Source organism: Periophthalmus magnuspinnatus, chromosome 14 (assembly GCF_009829125.3).
Source record: "Periophthalmus magnuspinnatus isolate fPerMag1 chromosome 14, fPerMag1.2.pri, whole genome shotgun sequence".
In the NCBI taxonomy this organism is placed as follows: Eukaryota; Metazoa; Chordata; class Actinopteri; order Gobiiformes; family Gobiidae; genus Periophthalmus; species Periophthalmus magnuspinnatus.
Genome location: NC_047139.1, coordinates 26805346 through 26825543, shown reverse-complemented (window position 1 = coordinate 26825543; position 20198 = coordinate 26805346). Strand labels below are relative to the sequence as shown.

At 40.6% G+C, this 20198-nt stretch overlaps 1 protein-coding gene across 14 annotated transcripts in view; it reads right to left on the bottom strand.

The window, feature by feature from the left end:
- msi2b (musashi RNA-binding protein 2b) overlaps positions 1-20198 on the bottom strand; it is a 261906-nt gene that overhangs the window by 23892 nt on the left and 217816 nt on the right. For 8 of the 14 annotated variants that reach the window (XM_055226874.1, XM_055226876.1, XM_033979040.2 and 5 more), the window contains exon 11: positions 6866-6985. The exons of 1 other annotated variant lie outside the window; for it this stretch is intronic. In XM_055226874.1, the coding sequence (XP_055082849.1) occupies positions 6866-6985 (120 nt within the window). The remainder of the gene's footprint in view (positions 1-6865; positions 6986-20198) is intronic. 5 more of the 14 variants (XM_055226875.1, XM_055226879.1, XM_055226877.1 and 2 more) reach the window with 1 other exon arrangement.

The following is a 20198-nucleotide window of genomic DNA, read 5'->3' as shown; positions in this document are numbered from 1 at the left end:
AATTTAGGCACTGCACACCTGAGTCCAAGCTTGCACACGGCCCTTTCTCTTTTTCTCTCTCCCCCCTTCTCTCTCTTCCTCTCTGCCCTCTTCTCCCCATCCCTCTCTCTCTGATGTCTAAAAGCGGCAGAATGGGCTGTGTCTGTGTACACTGCAGGTAAGGCCCACATCTAAGCGTGACATTTGAGCTGTGCTGGAGCTCACAGGGACACAGAACACTCCAGCCGAGTGGAGTGACACCTGTGAAGTTCACTCTGTCACCTGCATCTGCATCAGCTGCATTTTACCACCGCCTTTCATCTGACAAGCACACAACACAGCGCCTACGTGGACTCAAGATGGAGAGGGCTGGCAGGCTGCAGAGGACAGGCCACAAAGCAGTGACAGAAGAAACCTCCAGGAAAAAATACTGTTTCTATATAGTTGTATAATCGACATAAATGTGTTGTTTTGGTAACTCAGCGTAGTTTCATGAAGCACTGTCAAAAATCTAATAACATCAGTGTTTCTTGTCCTTGTGGGGGTCTGTGTAATCCCTCCACGTCCACGTAGGTTTCATCACTAAAGAAAATTTTATTCTGTCAACTGAACAAACTGTTTTGGAGTGAGTACGTTTCTCCACTCATCCAAGAGGCTTCTTCAGTTCTATCAGGTTACTGGAAGGTCACTGCGTTATATCCGTCTGAAGGGAGGAGCTAACTACAATGAAACCAACACTCCCTGGTTGTATTGAGTAAGGAGTCCGGTTGACAGAATAACACCGTCTTTGCAATGTTCTTGTGGGGACATATATCTTATTTAAATTTGCTTCAATTCAATGGGCGAGGTCATAGCTGTACTCTTCTATGTTTCTCAAACACAAGATTTGACATACTTTATAATAAATAGTGTGGTTATTGATTTATTTTATTTGATATTTTTGCTGTCATTGTAGCACTACTTTTGAGAACTACAGCTTCTCATAAAGCGTAACTCATCAGTGCTTAAGCCTCTTTTTCAAATGTAAAAGTGAGAAAACATCTCACAAGCTCATTTTCTGCATGTGTGCAATGTTGTGGCAATTTTATCTTGTGGCATGACATCTTGTCCCATCTGTAAACACTGCTAATGATAATAACTTTGCATAGATTTTAGATTATTATTATGCTGAAGTAGGATAAATGTGTCAAATTAACTGAAGAAATTATTTATGCATGACTATAGAAATGAATTGCCAAAATCTGAAAAACTGAATGTGATCCCAGAATGACAATTGTGCCTCTATGAGCAATACAAGTTTCCCTGGAGAACTTTAAAAGCTGGTGAAGAGCCTGCATCTTCAAAAGACGTCTTATTATGGCGCGCTGCACGGCCCTATCTGGTGTGAGTGCCACAGAGAGGAGGCCAAAATATACCTTGTCATCATCTGGGCCGGCCCGTCTCAGAGAGAGAGACAGAGAGAGAGGAGAGAGGAAAAGAGAAGAGAGAGAGAGGGACTGAGAGAGAGAGAGAAGAGAGAGGAAAAGAGAGAAGAGAGAGGGACTGAGAGAGAGAGAGAGAGAGAGGGAGGGACTGAGAGAGAGAGAGAGAGAAGAGAGACAGACAGGAGAGAGAGAGAGAGAGAGGAGAAAGTGTGAGTAAGGCAGAGAAAGAGAGGAGCAACAGAGAGAATAAGTGAAAGAGAGAGAAAAGAAAGATGGTAGAGAGAGCGGAGGGAGAGAGAGTAAGAGAAAGATTGAGAAAAGAGGGGGAGAGGCAGTAATGGAAAGAGAGAGAAAGGGGAGAGAAAGCGAGAGAGAGAGAGAGAGAGAGAGAGTGCAGTGTTATTTTATGTGTTGAACTCTGCAGGCACAATCACACTGCCCTCTGCCAAAATGTCTCCAAGTTTAGAGGCAGCTCGGTGCATTTACCTGTGACAAATAGTGCACAAGGAGGACTATGGACTGTTGAGAAATGTCTCCATAGCACAAACAGGGTGAGATTTTTAATGTTGTGCAAACTGTTTTGTCTGTGTCTAAATGACAACACTGACACATTAAGAACACAAATATTTACACAGTTTTGCCTAATGTCAGAATTTTTTTTAAATCAACAATAATAATTTAAAATACTGAGGGGTGAAAATCAGAGTTGACATTTAGGGACATTGGAGAAACATTGGAGTGTCTCTTGTCCTTTTTCATTAAAGCCCTTGACATTTTATTTTGTGACCTGGGGACATTTTATTAAAACTTATTTACATAAACATATTTCTTCTGGTTGGTTATATGGTGGCATTTATTTTTTATAATGCATACTTTCGTCACTTTGAATACACAGAAAATTATATTAGTAACCCTTGGGCAGGTCACATAATATAAAAATATTGTTATGGGTAATGATTTAAAATTAATATCAACATAATGTGCATTTTAATGTTAATGCAATAAGTTTGAATAAATATTTAAAACTTGCTGACCCTCTCTACAGTCAGTGCTGGGAAGTATACTTGAAAATGGATTTAGTTACAGAATACTGAATATCTGCTTTAAAACATAGTTTGTAACATTTTTGTATCATTACAGTAACAGTATTCTGAATAAGGTACATTATATTATAGTAATATTAAGCACCATAACCATGTCGTTCAAAGTACCACAATATGATTCTTTGATTTTAGATATTGAAGTAATTGAAGTAATTGTTTTCTGAATACCACCACATTAAAGAGAAACCCACCACAATGCAGAATACAAATGATATTCTGGATATTCCCGGTACACGTTTAGTTACTTCACAACACTGTCCTATTGCTCTGTGAAGACTGTAGGTGGAGTCAAAGCCCACTGCTGCCCATGCGCCTCATCTCCTTCTAAAATCACCTTTTAAATGACAGACACACAATCCAGACCTCTCCATTCCCTATCTGCGCTGCGATTTGGGCCCAGCGCGCGCTACAAATGAATTCACAGCATCGAGGTGCGGAGACGTCCCCAAACGACAAGACAGGAAGGTCAAACGGTCTGTGTCCTCTGTTCTGCACACGGCACTACCAGAGAGGAGAGCGGAGCTGAGCACATCACTCTTTGGAGTATGCTATTAGCACTATTGAAAACACTACAATAAATCATCCGCAAATCTAAATCAATCATTTTTGATGGGCTAAAAATACACCGGGCTGAGAGCTATTGACTGCAGCTGCGGCGGGCTATTGTGAAGCAGATATTGTGAAGGCCTCTACAAGAAATAGTGAGCTAATGACTAGGAATAATGGTAATAATAGCATCATAATACGCTAATAGGTGTATTGAGATGCATTGTATTTGAGCTTATTTTGAGACAGCATGAGACAGTGCAAGGAAATTACCAAGCCATATATTTTAAAGTGCTTTGTTAAAAAAAGTCTAAAAGCGGCCATGATGTCAGTGTTTACCAGTCTAACCCTTCATCTTCGTCACCCTCCTCCAAGCCCCTCGGTTCATAATCATTTACTTGTCTGTTCCTCCATTTGCAGCTGTCAGAATTAAACTGTACATAATGGTTGCTATCACGTCTTGCTTCCTGGCTGCTGCCGACGACGCCAACCCCCAAATCAACATTCCTGCTCCTTAGTGATGTTTTAGTGCAATTGTTCCCAGTAAATTGTTTGTTTTGAAAATGTAGAATGGTAGAAATCGAAGTGAGAAAAAGAGCATCTGATTGGCCTGTTCACTTGATTTAAGTTCATATGAGGAAAATTTACACGTGGACATCAAAGTGTTAATACTGAGGTAAGATACTTAAGGTAATGTCTCAAAGTACCAGTTTATGTTTATCTTGTGCTGTTATTCAACTCAAGGTCAAGAAAGGTGCAATCCCAGGTGCACAAAAAGCTGTGTCACTGTGTAATAATGTAAATAAAAAGGCAGCAGCCTAATGTGATGCAAATTAAATCATAAAAAAAATCTGAAAATTAAATACAGTTGTACACTTGTGATAATTTAAAATTGGTAAAAAATATTGTAAAACGTAAAAAGTTCAACAAGGCCATTCCCAATCTTTTTTGTAGATTGCTATGAAAATAAATGCTTGTTTTTTATGTAATAGCTTCTATTATGTGTTTTCATTTTTATTCTTTAATGAAGTATGCCAGCCGACCCTTTCATTTTTAATGACACTTTTCACAGTATTCAGCATTTTTATTGTGCATGTACTACTATCGATCATTATTACAGCTCATATCTTTTTATTTTCCTTTGTGAGCGAGACAATGCTTGTATAAGGCAGTCAAGAAAACTCCTATTGACAGCTATTGGATTTACAGTTGTACGGGTGGAAAAAGCAGCAGCTCTAAATTAAGCCAACAAGTCAATCAATGCTGAGTTAAAGACAGTGAAACAGCATCTTGCTGCTGTTCTCTTCTGTGTGGGAAAAGGCAGAAACATACTATACTATTGGTTGGTTTGGTTGAATTAGTTAAATGTTGATTTGTCTTAAGCCATCTGATCTCAAGAAAGCAGTTTAAAGTCACAGCTCACAGGTATTTCACTAAAATAATTTAGTGTACTATGTAACTTTTTTGGTGGAGGGGCTGCCACCTGCTTATCTCCATGGAGATGTTATTGTTTTGCCTGGAATATGGCCCACAGTATGTGTGTGTGTATAACAAACAAAAAACCTTGAAAAACATCCAACTTCTGGTAGCATCATCTGCTTATCCATAGGTTTCAGAATGGTGAAAAATTAGGACAGTTGCTAAAAAAATAAACACTTTAAAACTAAATACTTCTATCTTCTGAATGGTATAAAGCCCTCAAAATATCACCTATAACAGTAACATGAAACTCATGAAAAAATATAGTTTAATGCCTTACTGCGAAATATTCCAGGCAAAATAATAATCTCCAAGGAGAAAAGCAGGTGGCAGGCCTTCCATCAGAAACTGCTACTTTAAGCAAGTTATAAAGTAGAAATACTGGAACAAATTATACTTCAACTTAGATACAAAATGAGAAATGAGTGCATACATAATCATGCCTTTCTCACGGTCCATCTATAACATCACACGGCCCTGGGTCCACGTCACACAGTCCAACTTTGGACTGGCCCAATATAAAGACATACACGTCTAAATTACACAAATCATTTAAAAAGTGTAATAAGCTAAAAGGTGGAATTAACTGGCTGTTCGCTTGTGTAATATTTCTGCATCTTAATTATAACCTGGGGTTTTTAGACGAGAGAACCCTCTAAAGTTAAGTGATTAAGTGAAAGTGCAATTAATATTAAAACCTAGATTTCACTTGGCTTCATAATTTCCCCCCAGAGTGTGTTTGAAAGGCACCAGATGCAACAGTTGCTAATATAAAGTCAGCACAGTGATGCAGTGAGAGTGTGCAACATCTTGAGTTAGTTAGTATAAAGTTCAAACTCAGGTCTTCCGCCTCACTCATTCATTCAAGTTTAGAGAAACAATAATGTCAAATTCCCTGCTGAACCCAAATGCAACACCAATCACATGGGTAAGATGGGCCAACTGGCAGGAGCTTACACAACTACCACAATTATTCATCTCAAAATAAGCCCTAATTAGTTTCAAATTGTTTAGTAACCACTATGTGGTGAATGTAGAAACAATATGATGAAAACACACACAATTCAGTGAAATATTACTATTGTGTGAACACATTTAAAGCTAATAAAGGTTTGCATAGTACGTATGCTATACTTTAACATGTGGACTTGTACATCTACAATACAAACAATACAGAACAATGTCAGCATGTACTGATGCTATGTGCACAAGTTACTATCAGAATGACCACATAACTGTAGTAGTATTCATTAGAAGCTGTATTAGAATCATTTATATGTGTTTGTAGTATGTACATTAGAGTGTAATCTATATGTTATATGTTCTTAGTTTGGTGATTAGTCATGATTAATATGTACATAAATGTACAAACTGAACTTAAAGGTGCATTATGTAACTTTTCTGCTGGATGGTCCATCACCTACTTGACTCCATGGAGATGCAATTTTTTTGCCAAGAATGTTTAAGTAAAGCATGTCTTGCATTTATTTCACAATGGGCTTATTTAAAGTTCAAATAACCATGAAAGCGATTCATTCTCTTCAGAGCAGTATCTTGGCCTCTTGGTGTCACCTGATTGTTTTCACTGATATAGATAAATATAATGCTACAATATTGAACATATCCACATAAACAATAACATCTACATGGAGACAAGCAGATGTAGGCCCCCTACCAGAAAAGCTTTGTAGTGCACCTTTAAGCTGTAGTGTAGACTATGCTGTATTTGTGTATGTGAACTTCAAACTTAACGAAAAGAGAGAGTTTGTGTAGGAGGTTTACATTTCTTTGAAACATGTGGAGTAGTAGATGTGCGACCATCTATGGGTATACAGCGGAAACATTACAAAACAATTTTAGTAGTATTCAATAAAAAATGTGTTGGAATCATTTGTCTACATCATTAGAATGATATCTATGTGTTATTATGCTGCAGGTTTGATGTAAGCACAATATTAAAAGGTAATTTGTTGACTTTGAGTTACAATCAGCCTTACCAGACCCTTCCCGTAGTAGTATTCAACAGAACATGTGTTAGAATAATTTGTGTTTGTCTATATCATTAGAATGTTATCTTTGTGGTCTTAAGCGGTGCTGCTGGTTTGATGTAAGCGCATTAAAAAATTATGTGATTTTTTTATGATGAATAGTTTAGATGTTCCTCAAACTGAACCTGCAGATTACACTGCGCAGTGTTAGATTGTGTATCCGCCTGTGTGTGCTGCCCTGTCTATCTGTTTTTAGGAGCGGTGGGTGCAGGGGCCTGGAGGACGGTGTCTATGGGGAGAAGCAGAGAGCAGCAGCCTGCACACAGCACACGGACAGAGCGTTTACCTGGCCCTGCGCTCTGTGGGTACGCCAAGTATCCGCCTCTTCCACGGGCCCCCCTACCTGAGCCACGCGCCGCTGCTACTGCCGCCGCCGCCACCGGTCCGTACGCCGTCGCCGGGAAGCCTATAACAAACACACACACATACAGAAGCGCATATGGATGAGTGGATCCCAGTGCGGAGATGCAGCGCTCAGAGCAGAGGATGAAACTATAGCTGTCAGAAGATGGGGGCTGGTGTCAGGGGCGACATCTATCAGCACACTACGCTACAGAAGCCACTGTGATATTCCAAAGCCCTGCAGAGCCACTGATCCACACACAGACTCAAATATGGCCACAAGCAACTCAGCGAGCTTTACACTCTACTACAGATGTTGGAAAACGGGGAATCCTGACAGACTGTGCCAGGGCTGTGCCAATGTCACTGTGCTTTGAATACGCAACTTACCAACTTCTAAAATGATGATTTAACTTGATGAAAAGAACACTGATGCACATATTCAGTCATACTACTTACAATATCTAATCAGAACCACTTTTGGTAACTGTTCAATGCTGTGATATGAACTTGCGCACTCAAAAATGTATTGCCATTTAAACAGATGAATTCAAAGTCAATCCTTAATGCACGGTAACATTATTATATATACATTATTGTAGACATCAGCCATTGCGTAGGCCGTGACCAGGATGTTGGGAGCTACTGCTTTTATGGAGTTACATAGAGCATAGCCTTTCACTGATCACGGATGTGGGGCACGTTTTTATTTTGAGTCAAAACAGTACAAAATGTTGACTGTTTTAAAAAACACAGACCATGTAGAAAACTCAAACAGTCTTTTTGAGATTACAGAAATGAACAGGATAGATAACAGAAAATAAGTATTTTTTGTATTCACAATGAATAACAATCATGACATTTTCCTCGCCAACAAACAACAAGAGAATGTGATTTTGGCCACAGTTTTGCAGTCTTTGTAAATTCCCTGATTAGATTAGAGAAAGGCAGTGCGGCTCCAGAGGCTGTTTATGTCACATTCTTTGGAAAAAAGATTATGGCCACTTCTCAGCTGCAAAGACGTCGGCATAATAGTCCCAACTCTGGGGACTCTTCCTGCTTTTTGTACAAGACTGATCCCAATTAGTGCAAGTTTCTATGAAATATAAACCAGCCACTGTTACGCGCTGGGCTCTACAGTCTCCCTCTGGCCGGCTATTTAAGTAGAAGACATACAGATCAGATAGATATCTGTGGAATTACTATTGATTTGTTTTACAGTGATCTGCAGTTACACAAACAAGTGTGGTATTTGTTCCTCTATGGCAAATACTGTGTTTAAATATTTACTATTCAAATATGTTTTAGTTAATCTGTTTAATTTAAAGGAAACCTTGACAAATGAGTTTCAGAGCGTACAAGTATAAATCCCCATCTTAAGCATGCGATTACTCCGACAAATATCAGCCTAATAATCATTCAGTAATTAAGCCAAAGCAGTATCAGTGAATTGTAATTACAATGTTGGCCTTAATGAACACGGTAGCTGGAGGTGGCCTGACGGAGGCTAGTCCAAGCCCTGGGCCCGGCTCCTCTCTCAGCTCACGAATGGCATGTCATTAGCGCTGGTGATGAGATTCCTCACTCTAGGCCTTACACCATCCCTGCCTAATCAGACTCCTAAAATTATCTCCACAGGAAATGCTTTCCTCACCAGATTCCCTCCATTTGAATATGACGTGTTTTTTTAAAGCTAAGTGTGCGTTTCACTTGTGCTTTGGTCCGATTTCCGATTCTGTGCTTTAGACATTACAAAATGGCACAGGACACCTTAGAGGATTATTTTTTGAATGCTGTGGAGGTGAGAGGAGCATCAGCGGGTGACCTATTTTCCAAGGCAGCCTTATACAGCTCTTCCACCACAAGGGGCTCACACAAAGAGTGATGAGCACAGGCAGAGGAGGAGGTGAGAGGGCAGGGTCAGCCCAGCCACAGCCAAAGAGAAAAACAGAGCTTTTCATCAGGCTCTGAGAAGGAGGTAATTCACAAGTCTGTCCACACAATATGAGCATGAATGTGAGGTGCCATCACGCTGTGACTGCCAGCCAGGTGAAGAAGAAAAAGAAAGGCCACTTTCCCCCAACTGTCTAACAGCTCAGAGCAGAAGAAAAGGGACTGAGGCAGCATGTTCAAAAGGCACGAGGAATCCAAATGACAACAAAAAGCAATGAAAGTCAGCTGCGTTTTGGCTGCACCAGACACCACTAACTACTTCCAACAGCTCAAATTATATCTCTGCCTCTTTTTATGAAAACACAAATCAGTTCTCACACTATGTTAATGATGTCCACAATATCCTGTGTTTCCTTGTGCCGTCACGCCCTCCCCTCTCTCTCTTTCTGGGCTCCCCTCATTGCCTTTGCCATGACACCCCCAGTAGACCCAGTGGCTTGGAAGTTAGTTGCGGGCAAAGTTGTGGTGAGAGATTAACTTTGCAGGATTAGGTGGGTTAATTAATAGATGGCTGCTGCTCATTGTTTTGTGCTCACACTGTAAGAAGCCACCCAAGAGAAGCGCTGCAGCATTAAATCAATTTCATGGCCCTTTTATTACTGAGGAGATAAAGCCAATATTTAGCTTTCAATTCTTCACAATTATTGGGCCCCTGCTTTGCCACTTGAGTGGCTGTGCTTGGCTGGGGACAAGGACACATCTGTTTATGAGCTGCAGAGGCCCGGGGGCTTGGTGTGCGCACTCCCGGGAACTGTCCTCAGCTCCTGTCCTCCCGCCTCACACACTCATGTGAGCACGGGAGGAGACAAAACACTGTTGCACATGGAAAACACTTTGTCTTTGCACTTCACCAACAGGAAACCAATACAAATCTACTTAAAACAGCTCAAGGAGCAGTTACTTACACAGGGAGATGAAGGCTGGCAGCCACTGCTAGAAATGAAGTTGTTCTTTAATTTAGTTTATCTTGTTTATACCTTTGTCATACTATGAATGTATATTTAAGTTCAGTTACTCAACAGTCAAAAAATACCTGCAGCACACAAGCGGTTAAGTTGGATGCATTTCACAGTTTGACTGTTCTGTAAGAATAGCATCCCACTGTTCAGACTTGGAGGTGAGATTGCCAAGGACAGATGCTATAAGGAGGAGTTCTTTTCTGCTGCTACTGGACCAGACTTTGATTGCAGCTTCATGTTTCAACTTGACTTCTTATATTTCTATCCCGGTAGCAGAAAAATCACTGCTACCATTTCTACTTTGCTTATCCTTACCTTGGGCAGAACATGTTTTATTTAGTTCTGTCAAGCATAGGTTTCTCAATCAGCCTGAGCACAAACTTAACTCTCAACAAAAGTATAACTTTGCGCCTCTATTCTTTGTGAAGGTGCAGATCATGAGGAGGTTCTTTCTTCCCGTTTTCTTGGGTTCCACTCCCCTTGTTCCTCACTGCACCTGTATTTTGCCAGTCTATGTGAACTTGAGTGCACTGAAGTGGGAGGAGAGGCGCAGTGGGGCAGTGTCAGCGGTGATCAAACCACACTGTGCAATTTTTGTGTCATAGTTTTTCTACGATTTTTTTCCCTCCCGTCTGGTTCCGCCCGCTTGCATAGGCCAGGTCAGAAGCTTTGTTTTCTCTATTACACAACTGTCAGGGTGTCAGTGCTTTTAAAGTGGATAAAAAGAGGAGAGGTGATTGGTCAGAACGTATCCGGGCCCCTCTCATCATCGGCATGAAATATTCAGCCTAATGTATGGCTGCTGTGTGTGACCACTAATAACACAATGATTAAAAGGCAGTGTGGCAGGCGCTCATTACAATACATGATTATCCAGCATAGTCAAATGCACCATTACAAGCCAGGGCTTAACAGATAAGCCTGCACTTTATTGTCAATATACCAACCATGTGAAAATCTAAGTGGGTTTTTAAGCTACTGGTGAAATTATAATGACATCATAATGCTACAGTGTATTTACTTGGTGGTGCTAGTAAAAGAGACAACAAAACAAAATTAATAAAAAACGCACATAGTAACACACTTAGTAATATATTTTTTGTATTACCCTATGGGCTGAGGATGCCTGCAGTGCAACCTCCCTCATAGGAACCTAACAAACCTGAGGTGGGCTACATATCTAGACATATAACGTTTTATTTTAAAGCATATTTCTAGCCAGTCACGAGTCTTTCAGACAAACACTTGCAGACTCATTGAACCACTAGAAGCGACATGGCCAGTATTTTCTCCTATATTTGTCTCTATAAGGACAACCGGGCACCCAGAGTAGCTGAAAAAACAGATTAACATCAAAAGGACATACTGGCTCTAATCAGAAAGATTGTTGGCAGTCGGCCCAGGTCACAATCTCCCACAATCTCCTTGCCTGCTGCTAACCACTCTGCCACTGACCGCTATTTATTAAATCTTGCATTTCCTTTCTGAAAAGCCAATAACTGTATTACCATAATACACCTCAATGTAAAAATAAACCACATGAATAGATCAATATTTGCCATTTGAGTGACTCTGTGGTTGGGAGATAATTTTTGGCACAGGGCTTACCTACATCGCACATGTCACTTTCTCGAGGCCCATTTGATGAAAAGTTGTTACATTATGCATCAATAAGGTCCTATTTGTGTCCCAGCGGGTTGACAACAGCTTGACTGATGTTAATGTAATCTGCGCTGTTCCTTTGGCCCAAAACTGCCAGGCACAGCTCAAACTGCCGCTGACAAAGGAGACCCATCACTCACAGCGCACTCCACTTATTTCAACTAAGAAGACTGTCAACTCCTTAATGCACACAGGGAGTCCAGGGACGGATATGAGCTTTTTGAAGACCCTATGGAGCATCTGAATTTAACTACAGCTTAAAAGCATCCCATAAGTTATGTTCAAGGGGATAGCTACAACTAAATAAGGAACAAGCTGATGAAAATGAATAAACAAGAAGTCTGGAATGAGATTTTGTATGGTGTGAAATATATATGTAAAATACAGTGCAGACAACTTCCGGTTTGGGCTTAAAGCTTTATCTAGTAACATTCTAGATTTTACATTCTACTAAAATTTCCCCTTTGGCACAGTTGGATCTGACCTGGACCTGTTTTTATGATTAGAATGTATTCATAAACACAAACACACACACACACACAGACGTAGAAAGCTCAACAATTTGATCCCGTAGTTACACTTTCACTAAATAATTTGATTCTTAAATCAGAATCAAGAGGGAAATTCTTTTTGTTACAGACATGCACCTGACCAGCAAAATAATAGCTATCAAAAAATAAAGTTGATAGAGTTTAAATAGCTTAAAGAAAATAAGTACAATAAGCACAATCAGTCTTTATCAGCCAAACCCTGTGTGAAAATAAAATAAACTTAAATTGTAAAAATATAGTACCTTCATATCATATTTACATAATACATACATTGATAGTTGAAACATTTTATGAGCCTTTCCATGGAGACGAGGAGAATTGTGGAGAATAAAGCCACTCACAGCAAAGGCACACGTTTTATGTTTTGTTTTTCAGTGCAATAAAAACACCTAAAATGGGGAAAAAGCATTCATTTTAGTCTATTTTTCAGTTCAAAGTTATGCAGTGAGGCTTTAATAAATCCTTATTGATCTTGACACATGTATTGAAACAACCTCGAGTGTAACTATTACAGCCTTAATAGGGGTTCTAGTATGTAAAGGAGTTCAAACTTATGTTGTCAAGAGTCTGGTATAAAAATATGAAGACTGTCAACTCCAGTTAAGGACTTTTTCCAAACCCTACAGATCAGTCTTGCACACATCCAAATTCAACTTCATCTTGAAAGCCTCCCACCAGCTTTATTTTCAGGGGATATCTTAAAAAGTGGCAGCAAAAAATATATTCTAAAGATACAAGAAACTCATTTTCTCTCCTATTTATAATTCCAGTGTGTAAGTGCGATTAGCTAGGGTTAGCGCGCCGGCTCACAGTCCGCATGCATGCTAAGCCGGTTACCACACTTCCTTGGTTTGGTGGACAGTGAAAAAAAGACAAGCCCGCAGCTACAGTCGATTGGAAGGGCAGACGGAGAGAGAGAGACCGATGCACCAAGAGCAGCAGAGATGAGTGAGACGGATGGAGAAAGCTCTGCGGCTGCAATATCAGTGGAAAAAAAAGAAAAAACAAAGGGAATGAGGAGGAGAGGTAGATAAAGCGCTCACGACGCAGGTGTCCAATTCATTCTAGAGGATGCCTGGGTGAAGAAAAATGAGTGGGAGAATGAGATAATACTACGTTTAGAACAAAATGCCACAGCCACACCTTCAACTTAAGTACCGTCACTAAATCAGGATGGTGGATGAGACTGTAGAGGGAAGTTAGCACAGGGCAGGAATGGTAGCAAATGATTGAAATTAATTTGATGTACCCCTCCTTGGGCCAGATGTTACTGGATTGGTTTGAGCTATCCACCACCTCCAAAAGACATAAACTGTAGACTATAAATGAACTTTGTTATGTCGGGCAGTTTGATATTAAAACCCAACCGTGTAACTGTTTAGCCAATAAAAGCATGTTTTTTTTTCATTTTAGATGCAATGAAAATATTCTTACTGTGAGCAGGCTTGAATCTGCACAAAACTGACCCATATCTGTCCTCGGAAAAGGCCTTCTCCTGCTTTTTCCATAGTTCTTTTGGCTATTGAAGTATGATTTTAACTTTCTATTTGCTTGGAATCATGCAGGTCACTTTACACCTCCAAAAAGTTACATAGTGTTGCTTTAAGTTTAAGGTGTATCAACTGATTGAGGCGTAGGCTTCAAGAGTATTCTTTTACTGCATGCAAATGAAGTTGCCCTATGTAGTTAATTACACCATCACAGTTAATTCAGTGCCTTTGTTCTATGTATTTGCAATGTACCACTCCAGACAAAACCAGTCAAATGTTTTTTTCCTAACTTTAACTTTGTATATATTTTTGTATAACTGATATCCAAAAGCACGCCTCATATTATTAAAAGTATGCAAATGATATTTTTTTTTGTCATTTTGCTGTCAGTGTAACAGAGGGAGAATACACAGCGGAAATAAGCATCTCGATAAGTCAAAGATGTTATGAGCAGTGAGGCACGCTGCCGTCTCACGCACAAACCGGGATGGAGAAGTGACTCCACTTCACATTCTGCTTCATCAATAACCTTTGATAAGACATAGACACACATAGGGACAAATAAACAAAGAAATATCAAAGTTACAAAAGCAAGAGCCACCTAGCAAGACATCTTTTCATCTCCAGACTGACAAGTGTCCCATTGTCATCATCCTTCAGAGCTACTTTGTTGTTGTTGAAAGCATCTCTGGCTTGTTGTTATCAAAGGCATAAATCACAGAGCAGAAGAGAGCCAGGTGCTTTCATATGAACTGCAGCACATGTTCCTGCCTCACCTCTCCTGTGATCCTGCAGACCCACAGTGCAGCCAGCTCAAAGGCCTGTGCAGCTTTGTGTGGGAGACCCCATTTACATGCACACCTCTAATTCAATTACAATGGGACTAATGCAATACTCCCATTACTGCAACTGGCATGTAAACACCTTAACCAGGTTATCGTACTGGCATTACAGCCCTAATCACACTAAGCATAACTTCATTAGCACAGCTCAGTGGCTTGTCAGTCATTCAAATGAATGTTGCCACATGTATGTCTGCTTTATTTAAGGCCTTTGGATTCGCTGCAGACTGCAGAGGTCACATTGAGAGGACAAACATTAAATGGACTGGAGCTGGAATACTGTACATAGTATACACAAAGTATAACACAATAATTGATGTGTTGTACTACACTGTGAAGTTATAAAGATCACATTTGTATGTGTAGTTAAGTTTCCAACATAATAGTTGCTTAGGAGACAATTTTACGTTGGTCTTTAAAAGAGTATTTCACATTTCATGTTGAAATGAGATTGAGATACAGATTTTCAGTTGGCACAAAATGAGCGGTTTCATCAGTGTGTAGGTGTGGTGTCTGTCTGCCATTTTCTGTCTTTCCCATGCATTTCTCCTACAGCAAAGTCTCTCTTTCAGACACAGGGGTTCTGTATGTAATGAAAGCATTTGGCACCCTGATCCTTCAGCAATAAGACTTCTGATTGGGGAAAGAAAAAGTCAATTGCACAAGTGGGTTGAGCTGAAAGCATTGCAAAGCCTGGCTTTATGCTAGTAATTGCGCACACATCTTTTAGGTTTGAAGTAAACGAAAAAGGCCTGGAAGATTTATTTGATACAAGTTTGACTGGGAGATCCTTGGAGGACTGGACAAAATAGCCCCATACTACAGGTGAATTTGTCCTTTCAAAAGAAAACATGAATTAAAAGCGTTCAAATGAAGCTCTGTGTGCAGAATGGAGTGAGCTGCGATAGGGAACATGATAGCCTCATATCATCTGCTCACATATAGGCAGCTTAGGACAGCTTTGTGCCTTCATAAACCTGATGCCCCGGAGAGCAGAGTGTACTTGATGATAAACAGATGAAGCACATACAAGCCTTTTAGTTTGTGCACCTGAAACTCCAAATGTGACAGAGCCAAAGAAACTGACCTTGTCCAAAGGTCAGAGGTCGCAGGCGTTCACTCCTAGACGCTTAAGCTTGAACTGGCAAAATATCCTGTGGTACTGTACAACATAGTTTCATAAAAATTGTATATAAATATGGTATAACACAAAAATGAAAAAAACAAAAACAAAACACACACACACACGGGAAGATATACAGTTAAATTTAGTTTCACTTTTACCTAATCCTTTTCAAATATTTTCTTGATTTAACAAGGCGTTTTAAAATTTTATATATTAAAAATGTATTCAAAATAAAAACTTCAATCAATATACAATCAACAGTCCCATTCAAAATTAAAGCGCAACATTACTCTAATCAAATCTGCCAGCAGGACCAGATTACTTGAACTGTGACTTCTGCTGTATTAAGCCACAAAATAACAAACCCTTTCCCTTCCTGTATTTTAGGACTTGAAGTGAATAACATCCCAACACACAGCTGTGTCATTGACAGAGGTGTGTTCTGTGAGAAAAGCCCATGTCTCTTAGTGCAGTTCTCAGTGACACTAGAGCCATTTCTTTGTAGCTTGAGTGCATGGCGGCGTAGCATCAAAGAGGACAAACTAGGCTCTTTATTGAAGTGTAGCCGCACTTTCGACCTCCTCTTTTGTGCTCTTTGTCATGCACTTCAACAAGAAGAAAACTGCTCCAGCGAAGAGGGAACAGAGCTAAACTTGCAGCGCAACCCCAAAAGCAGACTAAAAAGAAGTCTAATTAGTAATGTGCTGGGTCTGGGCAGATAAAATTCCCACATACAATTTTGTGCAGTGTTTGAAGCTCTATTAGCAATTTGTGACTAAGCGAGAGGAAGGCGACAGGGAGGACGCAGATGTCTGACCTTGCAGTGGTGCTTATGTAATGGTCTGCTTGAGTGCATTTAACTGCAGTGCTCCAACCTGGGATCAGCAAAAGGCAACATGTCCCCGCAGTGCAATCTCCTCTCTGCCAGATCAGACTATGAAAAGGTTTCCGAGTGAATCGCTTGTTATGGGCCTGTCCCCACGGAGCCAATCATACTAATTAAACTCGACTACTTAAGCCTCCTCTCATTAGTGTCCAAGTAAACAGCCTTAATTTTTGATGCATTTTAATGGCCATTTCTGGTCGTGCTGGGGGGCTGGGGAGGGGGGCCAGATGAGCGACAGTAGGGGGGTAATTTCAGGTTTGTGCGCGAGAGGAAAGTGAGTGTCCCCTTTTACACAATTCAGAGTAAAATGTATGATTTGTGCCATTTGAACCATGGATTAGATAGATGGACTCCAACCGCTTGGCCCCCTACTATTAAGTGAGGATGAGGCAATTTACCCACCGACATTTTCTTGGTGTGATATACGATCAGCAGTCAGTCTAATAGACAGAACGCCAGCACTGTCATTGGTTTTCAGTCTGGTCAAAATAAAAAAAACACAAACAAATACATTATATTTTTATATGTCAGTGTCAGTATCTATTTTGGCACTCGTTCACCCACATGTCATGAGAACACACAACCAGAGAAACAGTTAATATAGAGGTGACTGCAAACAAACAAATACATGATTAAATAATAAAGCTCAACAAAACTCTTATGTTAATACAAAGGCAGCTTCACTATGATTGATTTGGTGATATTTACAACGCTGCATACTGGGCAGATAATATCAGAGGAGGTGTGTGCTTGAAGCTAGTACAAACATGGCCTTATAGCCAAGCACGTCCAGACTTCATTAAATTATAGCCAGCCCTGTGTTACACAATCCCAGAACTCCAGATAGAGGGGGCAAGTAGGGTAAATGTCCCCTGACCCAAAAATAGCCCTTGCTGGCACACACATACAAACACACACACGCACCCACGCACACCCGCACCCCCCCCCCCCCCCCCCCCCCCACACACACACACACACACACACACACATGCTGATTGGAGCTGTAAACAGTGCCCCCTCCATGCAGTTGAGGCTAGTGTTAAAGGGCACACGGCTGACAGTTAACATTCTCACATATATAACTGTACTTGCACTTGCAGGTCCATGCATTAGGCAAAAGGGCGGACGTGAGTGACTGGAGAGCTATTAGCACAGTCAGCAGGAGGCCAGGATTGAAGGATAGAGGCGAGAAGGGGGCAGCCGGGTAAAGAGCCAGATACTAGCTAACTGGCAGGGCTCGGAGCGGTCGGTCTGTGGGTGGTATCAAAACAACAGGCAGCAGACAGCGAGCACACACACACACACAAGCACACGCGAGCATGCATACACGGAACCCTCGTCAGCCGGGCCTGGCGCCGCACACCTCCTCCTTTGTCCTGCTGCTTTTCAGCGGTGTCCAGTTATGGTTGCCATGTAGCAGGCAGGACAGCTCCAGTTTCATTTCTACAGCCGCGGTTCAACAGTCAAAACATAATGAGCTTTAGTGTTGCCACTCTGCCTCTTGCAGCAGCTCATCTTCCTCTCTGCAGGAGCCTGGGTCCAAGCCTTACCGCTGCCTCTTCAGTGAGTGAGGATGGCCACGCCAACCCACGGTGAGCTGAGGCCTGGCCAAATAAGGTGAGACTCTGCTCCTTTTCTGTGTCTAAAACCTACACCTGTTGAACGATCAGATACATTTGTACACTTGTTGTGTTTAAACAAAGGGACATCTGAGAGATGCCCATAAATATAAACCAAAACTAAGGGCATCTCTTCAGTGTGGAAAGAGTCAATAAATGGAATCTATATTGATATGTACTGCCTGTATATCCAGGGTGACTCAAGGAAACCAAACTAATTATAATGACATTTTTAGCTTTGTCATTTACAATAATACATCTATATTCTAGCTCTTGAATAGAATAAAAATAGTAATATGACTACTTCAAAGTTAGAAGAGTTAAAAGAAAACACAAATTATTTTTAAAACTGGTCTAAATCAGTTGTGTTCTTGTAATAGGAGATTATCAAGATTATATTGTAAAAAGCAGCACTTGATGACAAAATCAAAATCCTGTGCACCGTCTTCATCCAACTGTAAAACATGATCTCAATCGCAAACCCAGAATGAAGAGCCCAATATACTGCTAAAATAAGTGTTGGAATGAAATGGTTGTCCACACATGTTTAGCCATCTAAAAGATTTTTAAAAAAGCTATTCCAGCTGAATCCTTTTTAAAACAAATCCATTTTAACCAAAAATTGATCACTTGACTGTCCACATCAGATTTATCCACAGCAAGGCCACCTCTGAAACCGTGCTCCTTTGTAGATAATATAAAAGCTATTAATGTGAGCAGACTTCCTCTAAATCTGCTGCAAAGGTTCCACAGAGCACCATTAATTGAGTTAGGGTGTGGGCTGGGACGAGGCAGGAGCGACACTGCACTCAGAAGTAGACGGGGCATGACACGCAGAGCTGTCCACTGACGTCACAGAGCCACAGTCACTGCTGTCACTGGGAATGGACTGGAGGCCTGGGGAGCTGCCGACTGTATGTGCGATCATGAGGATGACGCTTATGTGCCAAGACACTGAGTCACTCACACAAAGAGCCCCAATTCTCAGAGTACAATTACTTCCGCTCTTTTTGGCTATGACAATAGAATTACAGAGAACACACCAGTAAGAATACGTTATGCCATTTGTAAAAATGAAGGCAATAATTACCAAGACAATTTATGACAACATTCAGTATTGATCCTTGATTAACTTACTATTTGCTCACTGACCAACTAAAAGCTACAGTCCAACAAAGGGTTTTATCGAGCCGTACTTACAGTAGATGTTTTAGTATATAATATAAAATACATATATATATTTTCAGTCTACAGGGATAAATCATCAGCTAAAATATATCTGACTTTATGATGCAACTGAACGTTTCAGTAGCCAAGATGATGATCTACAAGTGTTTGGCTAGTTGGCTAATGGCAAGCCCTGTTCTGTATTCACTGGAGAACTGGAGTTGAATAATTACAAGAAAACTAAATGATGAAACCATGAAAAGAAAATCACACTGTTGGTGATTTAATATTTCAACACTGTGAAATCGATAACAGTCGATTTTGTTTTGTCTTATGCCTCTGTCTACTACTTTCCCTATTGTCTAGTGTTATTGCTAATACATAGTTTAAATAAATTAAAAGTAAAATTTTTCTTTTTCTTTAATTCTTTCTTTAATTCTTCAAAAGCATCACTGAGCTTTTAGGAACAAATTTTCAAATTCAGTCATTTTGTTTCTTCACGTTGCAATGACAAATAAAGAACCTTGAACCTTGATTTGTATTAAGTTGAGGTTCCCCAAACGCCACAGCTCATGAGACCCTAGTCTAAGTCCAGTGATAAAACACCCTATCCTCTGCAGACCCATCAGGCTAATGATCAGCATTGGTAAATTACAGGCGTTATGTGAGAGACTGCAGCATCAGGGGGGCCATCTGTCTGCAGCCCTGGGACCACTCATTGGGGTCACAGCTCACTCGCCTCGCCCGGACCGTCATGGGACCTAAAGAACCGTCTGGCCCTGAAATTCCACTTCAATATACCAACCTGTTTCTGCCAATAGCCTCAATGCTCCAGCACCGATTCTAATGAGCGAGACACGTACTCTGGGATCTGAACACAATGTAGCGTGCACCCGTGACACAGGTAAACCGCGCAACTGCCCCAGGCCACTCATTCTGTTTTTGCCTCTCATTTTTTCCCCTCCACCTGCTGTAGTTACATTGCCAAGAAGTTATTGAATCAAACATTTTAAAAAGCTCAG